Raw genomic sequence first — 8,302 nt, forward strand, 5'->3', positions numbered from 1 at the left:
CTCTTTCAAATCTTCAATTTCAAAGCATCAATATTAACTCAATTATAACATCTTACTTAATAATACAAACCATTTTTTTATTTTTCATATTCTAAAAAAAATGTATATATATATCAATTTAAGTTTCCTCCTGAGACATACAATGTAATCTTCAATTTGTTAAAGGCGGTCACTATATGGTAGAATAGAATAGAATAAAATCGGCTAATCAGAACATTGAATTGTATCTTTGATCGATTCTACAAATGTTCATTTAAACATGTGCGTGCAGCAGAAGTCTTTGTGACTTGATTCTGAAACTAATAGTAGTCTCAGCTTGATTGAAAGGCACAGGTCACTCGAGGATCTTGAATTTTCTCGGGATTTGGAGTTTCGTGTGGACCGGCTTTTTTTTTTTATTTGTAAAGAAATATAATGGACGAGTCGCTCTTGTTCTTCCCATGGACCTTTTAGTGTTCCGTGACAAGACTGTTTCTGATACTACAGACCATGTTTAATGAAAATGGGATCAAAAAGAATTTTGACACGCTAGCTAAGCAACAAACAGACAGAAGCATATTATTTCTATATATATGCACATTTCTAAACACTGCAATATATATTACCTGAAATTCAATATAACAAAAGATGTAACAAACTTTAATGTTTATTTGAACACAAAAAAAACAATCTTCTTAGATTGAATATAAATCATGTTAAAAATAAGTTGAGGATTTACACATGTAGAGTTAAAAGTATCCACAAGTCTATTTGTATCTGGCTATGGGAAACTGTTTTAACATTCATTCGCTATTTAATATATCTTGATTGATATTAGATATATTTACTAGCTATACAAGACATCTGAATTCATAAAGAAATCTTTAAAATAGTACATCAGATATAAATTCGTTAACTCAGTGATTATATATCTGAATTCTTATAAAAACATCTCATGTATAGTACATGTTATATGTTATAGGTTATGTTTATTTAGACATCTGAATTAATATGTTTTAAGATATGCCTTACAGGATTTTCGAATATATTATATTATTGTAATTCAAGTATATGATATATTGTAGATGTCTTAAATAGCAAATAAGTCCGGAAACGGCTTAACTTGTCACATATAACACCCTTTGATATTAAGATTAAAGAATATAACAAATAAAAATAAAAACTTTTTGTCATTCTACAATAACATGGTGATGTTTCATCAACCGATATAAACTAAGCAAACAGAAAATGTTCTATCATTTTAAAATAAATAGCTGTACCTTCAGCTCATGGTCATAATATGACCGTCATCCAGAAATGATTTCAGAAATTTATATTTTTTAGTTTAGGTTCGGAAACAGGCTCCCCTTTTTAACGAATCAAGTCTTATAACTCCAAAAGGTAAAATAAGATATTAATGAAATTGACATTAATTAATATAAATAATTTACCATCGAAGCCTTTTTTAGTATCATCCAAACTGTGGACAACGAATGGACAACAAACAGTATAGTATTTACCATAAAATTTCGTCTTCACAAAAACAATGATATCTCATCAATTACTATAAAACAAGCAATTGTTTGTTGGTCATTTTACATATTCTACCAAAACAATTATGTTTCAGCATTAGAAAGAACAAAAAATTAGTCACAATAGCTGAAATCCCAAATAGTATATACATATATACTCAAAAATGTGTTAGCTCATGAACATAATATCTGATAGGTTGCCTGCACATAAAGTTGTCTGAAAATAATATGCTGTCATTGCTGTATCCATCTATATTGCCCGCGACCCATTACATATGTTCATTTGCCATCACATTTTAGTGCGATTTCATCAATTTAAACCAATTTCTCACTATTGTATATGTTGTTTTACCTATTATATGTCATTTAACCTTCTGATTTCAGGTTTTATGCACAATGTGATAAAAAAGGTAAAGATAAATTACTATTGCAATATTCTATAAAAAGTCAAAGATACTGCTTCTCAATGAAGTATGTCTTTTTGTGAATTAGATTAAGTTTCAGAAACAAATTCAGATGTTCTATCTCAAAATTATTGTCATTTGTGTATTGAAATTCTACAGGAATGTCTAGAATTCATCAACAGTTGCAGCTATATGATATCCATCACCCAGAAATTATGTTCCAGGATTTGATCAAACTCTGATCGAAAAGACATAAAGTCTTCGAAAACTTTGGGCAGTTTCAAAACACAACCACAAGTATGTGCTGTTGGTCTACGCTCTAAACCAGTGAGGCTATTAAATTCAATGGTGATGCATTCAGCTGTCAACAGGTCTGAGCCGGTACAAAACCTTAAAAATCTTTTCAAAGTATCTGCCTCAAGGTTTTTCACAAATCTCTTAAGGTAATTGGAAACTTCTGAACAAGGTGCATCCATAAAATCTGGAAACTTTAAAATTTGAACAACTTTTCTATTAGTTGGTTGAAGTTTTTCATATAGCTCAGATAACTTCTTCAGGTCTATAAATTTTGCGTTGGTTTCTTCAAATACTGTTTTCCAACAATCTATGATATACTTTGGAGCTTGGATTATTTCTTTATGTGCGATTTCTTTTAAAATAAGCTTTATATTATTGTCTGTAGGTCTGGCCTTACATTCATGCGTCTCTAGTGCATCTAACAGTTCGTCGATATCTACACTGGAAAAATCATCCACAGCTTTCTTAAACACTTCTCTATCTGGTACCGATACAAATTGATAAAAGTCACTCATCAATTCTTTTGTCTCAATTTCATCACCTGGAGCTATACATTGTTCCATAAATGTCTTGGCCAAATGAATAGGCCAATAGCCACTAAACTTATATCCATATATCATGATGCGGGCAACAGACTTCCACTCCATATAGCCAAAATCATGTCTGAGACTTGGAATTTTAAATGTCTTACCTAGTGTACAATTCTCTAGAAAATAGCCCCAAAATTCGCTCAACACATCTCTCAACACACCACCTGTATCCTCTGCAATTTCCTTCTCCCCGTTCGGAAGGACCCGAATAATTGAAACCGGGTTGTTTATCAAGGATGGATCTTTGAAATAACATATCATCTCCATCATTGATAAACTTCCTCTGTGTATTTTAAGAGAGGCAGATGTTGGAATATCCTCATTTTCGAGATCTGGTCCAACATTTTGGAATGTTAAATGTGAACTTATATCACGGTCTGCTAATGGCGTACTTGTATTAGGGACATATCTTAATGTCACATCATTATTGTTTTCTCTTGGAACATTGTCAGTGCGGAAAGCTATTTCTGGGTCATATAGCTCATGATCACTTTCAAAGATTTCAATAGGAGGTAAAGGTGGAATATTATCAATGCTTCCAAAGAAAAAATCAAGTTCTGGATCTGGTAAGGAATTGTCAGACTGGTCTGTGTCCAATGCTGATGGTTTTATGCTTGCTTTTGTATTTTTAGGTGTTGTTGAAAGTTCTTTATTTTTATGTGTAGTTGAAAGTTCTTTATTTTTAGGTGTAGATGGAAGTTCTTTATCTATAGGTTTGGTTGAAATGTAAAACCTTAACATGGAAACCCCAGTTTTGTCGTACCATTCTTCAATGGTGTCTTCTGATTTGATCAATTCATGTGAAAAATCTCTCAATTCTATTTCAAAATCATTTATGTGTCCTATCTTACTCACTCCACCAGGGAAAAATACGGACTTGCCTTTTACCAAGACTGCTTCCGTGCCATCATCTTTATGAAAATCGAATTTTCTTGTACTTCCACCATGCATTTTCAGTTGTCGGAATTGGCTGGCAGACACGTCATAGTTCAGCCAGCCGATTGAGACCTTTTTGGTTTTTTTCCAGGCATTTGCGTTCCCAATCAAATGTGATTTTTTTACTGGTTCCTCATCGGAGTCTGAATCCACTTTCTGAATATTTAATCTTTTACGCAACTTCTTGATTAGTGTGTTTTTTTTGGTTTTCGGTCCCTTCTTACAAAATTCTCTTAAGACAAACCGATCGCCAGCTAATGGAATATATTCTTTCAACGAATCATCTGGAATGGCTTGCAATATATCACGATCAATCTAAAAAAAATAACAGACATAATTATGACATGCATTTATCATTGTTAAGGGATAAACAACATCTGTTACTAGAAAAATGTAGAGGCTTGCTTCATTTTTGGAGCTTGGAAAAACCTGAATTAACAATACATAGTCCCCTACCGGCTAAAACATAATTGTACTGGAGCAAAATGTTCCTCTCCGAACCAACCACTACTCCATCTTCTTCAGAACGACCATTAGATAAGAAAGTCCTTCACAAAAACTTCTAGATGAATGATTATTACCTTCTGATCATGCTAATAGAGACGGGTTAATATTTCAATATTCACAGAGAAGAAGACTGTAATATATGCCATGAAACTGATACATTGTAACAAAGAACATTTCCTCTTTAAATGTAAAAGAAATAATAACTGATCTAGTTATAAGCTACATGTATATACGGATGATGATTGTATGTCTATTTCTAAATACAAACAAGTAACCAAACTCTTAATCTCTGTAATAAAAAATCATAAGAACTTATCAGCATTTTTTTTAAAGTCAGTCGGTGGAACTAGGGACCGAAGCAGTTATTTTTCTTGATGAAAGGATGTCGACATTCAAGGCATTAACCATTTGATCCACAAAAAAATAATTCTTAGCCAGCTTTATTTGATAATTAACATATCTATAATATAAAATTAAAAAAGACCTAGAAAATTCAAATTGCACGAGTTTGTATTGTATTGTAATGTATTGTATTACATTGATTGCAGTGTACAAATGTATTGTATTGCAATACAAGATGATACTAAACAATACAACACAATACCATTGTGCATTATATTGTTTTTTATTGCATAGGAATATAATATATTTCCCACAGAAAGTAACCAAAAGTTAGTGATTTATCTTCAAAATTCATGACGTCATCAATGACAAAATCTTAGTTAAAACCATGTTTCAATTTCAAATATTATATAATTATACATTAAAAGGGTGAATATATTGTCCCTCGTAGAACAGATATTGCACTCGTAAAAGGTAAAATCACAAAAATACTGAACTTAGAGGAAATTCTATTCGGAAAGTCCACAATCACATGGCAAAATCAAATAACAAATAGATATAGGAAGATGTGGTGTGAGTGCCAATGAGACAACTCTCCATCCAAATAACAATTTAAAAATTAAACCATTATAGGTTAAAGTACGGCCTTCAACACGGAGCCTTGGCTCACACCGAACAACAAGCTATAAAGGGCCCCAAAATTACTAGTGTAAAACCATTCAAACGGGAAAACCAACGGTCTAATCTATATAAACAAAACGAGAAACGAGAAACACGAATATATTACATAAACAAACGACAACTACTGTACATCAGATTCCTGACTTAGGACAGGTGCAAACATTTGCAGCGGGATTAAACGTTTTAATGGGCCCAAACCTTCTCCCTTTTTCTGAAACAATAGCATAACATCACAACATATAAAAACATACGATAAAATATCAATTGGCAGACTTAACTCAATCAAAAAACAAATGGACAAGAACTCATATTCCTAACTTGGTACAGGCATTTTCTAATGTAGAAAATGGTGGATTTTAAAAACCTGGTTTGATAGCGCTAACCCTCTCACTTTAATGACAGCCTCATCAAATTCCGTTATATTTACATTGATGCGTTAACTAAACAGACACAACTAGATACCATTGAGATGGGAGCCATCTCTGTTGGCCCCGCTGTCAATAAGGTGGGGTAAATAAGTTGTATGGATAATCTGATATGAAGCGTTATTTGAAGTTATTACATAGTCTCATGTGTGATTTTATTCTAAGATTTTAAGTTAAAACTGATAAATATTCTCAACTTACTTTCATAGTATAATATTGATATGACTGCATGATGTGAACTCATTGTTGACTACTCTAAGGTGACTTCTGGTTATATGAATTGATGTTTGAACAATATGTTTAAAGGTGCTGCCCAATTGATATTTGTCACATATTTTTAGAATTATGACCCACCAAGTATAAAGTATGAAATATTAACGGTTCTCGAGAGGTAGAGCGGACACAATTTGTTAAGAGCAAAGAACAGATGAACAGACCGACGGACTGACTTTTGACCTAGGATGCATATATTATGACACATTCTCTGGTGTTGGTTAATATATATGTTAAGTTGAAAATGTTTGTCAGGTATAAAGTATGAAATAATAACAGCTGTCCTCTCAAAATATAGTGTGGATCAAATTTGTTAGCGATGGACAGACCAACAGACAGACAGACCTTTGACCTAGGAAGTTGTACATACATCATGACCCACTCTCTGGTGTTGGTTAAAATGGATGTCAAGTATAATATTTGAAATCATAACAGTTCTCAAGATATAATAGAACGGACACGATCTTCACCACTGTGAGGACACAGGTTTGTCAACTGAAACCAAAGTTTATTTTACCTTGACCTTTGACCTAGGATGTTGTACATACATCATGACACGCCCTCTGGTGGTGGTTAAAATGGATGTCAAGTATAAACTTTGAAATCATAACGGGTATCAAGATATGGAGCGGACACGATCTACACCACAGGACACGGGGTTGTCAACTGAAACCAAAGTTTTTGACCTTGGACCTAGGAATTTGAACATACATCATGACACACACCTCTGGTGGTGGTTAATAAACATGTAAAGTATATAGTATAAAATCATAATGGTTCTCTAGATATGGAGCGGACACAAAGTGTTACGGACGGACATACTGATCACTATAGGGCGCCCCGCCTAAAGGCGGGGCCCTAATAAATAAAATAGTCAAAATATGGGTACATCAGTCATCATCGTATAACAATTTTAAAAGGAACAATTTAACAGAACATAAAAACATATAGTATCTACAAACACATTCATTGGTGCAAGCTCGCGTGATAGAAAATTCTACTAGGGACAATATTATACAATTACTGTCTTTTGGTGAGGTAAATGTGTGGTTTTGTTGACTTTTGAAAAAAATTATATTCAATGAGGCCAACGGCCGAAGTGAATATTAGTTTTTTTTCAAAAGTCAATAAAACCACATATTTACCGAAACAAAAGACAGTATTAAATGTATTATTCCATATTCCGAGAGAAATTAATGTAATGGAAAATATTTACCAAAACCAATTGTACATCAAACGTTTTTTTTACCAAAATTATACACGTAAAAGCACGCGACGTTTTGCGCGGTGAATATCCTTTTTCCGCAGGTGAATATGCTTATTTATTCAAAATCCCATTCATATGAAAAACCTACTAATATTTTATCAATATGGAATAATCCCCAATATTCATGCAATAATCCCATATTGTATTATACATGTATTGCAAATGTATAGTTTTTCAATGCACTGCAATGTAATACAATATAATTTACTATTGTATTGTATTGTATTGTTTAGGTTGCAAAGTTTACATCCAAGTTATTCGAAAATAAGTGTTAGTTAAAACTTAAGAATACTTACCAACTTGTTATCACTCAAGTTTTTTATTTGTGTATCAGTTATCCCACGTTCTTTCAGTAATGCTATAATTTTCTCCTCCATATTTATTGAGCTTGCTGAAATTTAAAAAAAATGTGATGAAAAGATATGCGCAGAGTAACATAAAACCATTGCAGCACTATCAAGGCAATAAATTGAACTAAGTCACAGCTGAATAGTTCCTGTATACTTATTTTAAAAGAAATATCAAATTTTAGGTATGGCAGCATACCCTTCTATGATTCACTTTTCAAATTAAAATGGAAGAGCCATATAGTTTACTGTGGATTCATTTATTTTCGTGAGTACCAATTTTCGTGGATTAAGAAAAGCTTGCATATTTGTAAAGGCGAAAAAGAAAGTGAATCGTGAAGCCCGAAAACAGTATTTTTTCAATCTTTGCATCCAAATTGAAGATTACTAGTATGTCATATATTTTACATTAAATATATTTGCAGAATAAAAACATTGGTAATGACAGTCCAAGACAACATATTAGTCCCCTCTAACTACACGTGTGTTAAGTAGTAGTTTACTCGTAGTAGCCCACAATGCAATGTAGTTCATTGAGTCGATTGGTCGGTTTTTCAAGGCCTTATTGGCCTTCGGTTTTGGAAATTACAATGCAAAATTCTGACGTCAGAAAATCTAGTGTTCTCGAAATGTTATATAAGTGCAAAGCTTGAGCTCTAAAAAATTTCGACAGTATTCGAACACACGGATCATCTGTCCACAAATTAATGGTACGACAATTT

General features: G+C 32.7%; 1 protein-coding gene across 1 annotated transcript; it reads right to left on the bottom strand.

Moving 5' to 3' along the window:
* Positions 1-633: 633 nt before the first annotated feature.
* On the bottom strand, positions 634-7,670 carry LOC139501345 (uncharacterized). Its single transcript, XM_071290391.1, has 2 exons — positions 7,530-7,670; positions 634-4,053 (listed from the first exon to the last, which is right to left on the bottom strand). The coding sequence occupies exons 1-2, from the start codon at positions 7,608-7,610 to the stop codon at positions 2,104-2,106; spliced, it is 2,031 nt and encodes a 676-aa protein (XP_071146492.1). The 5' UTR covers positions 7,611-7,670; the 3' UTR covers positions 634-2,103.
* Positions 7,671-8,302: the final 632 nt, after the last annotated feature.

Source organism: Mytilus edulis, chromosome 13, assembly GCF_963676685.1.
Source record: "Mytilus edulis chromosome 13, xbMytEdul2.2, whole genome shotgun sequence".
Taxonomy (NCBI): Eukaryota; Metazoa; Mollusca; class Bivalvia; order Mytilida; family Mytilidae; genus Mytilus; species Mytilus edulis.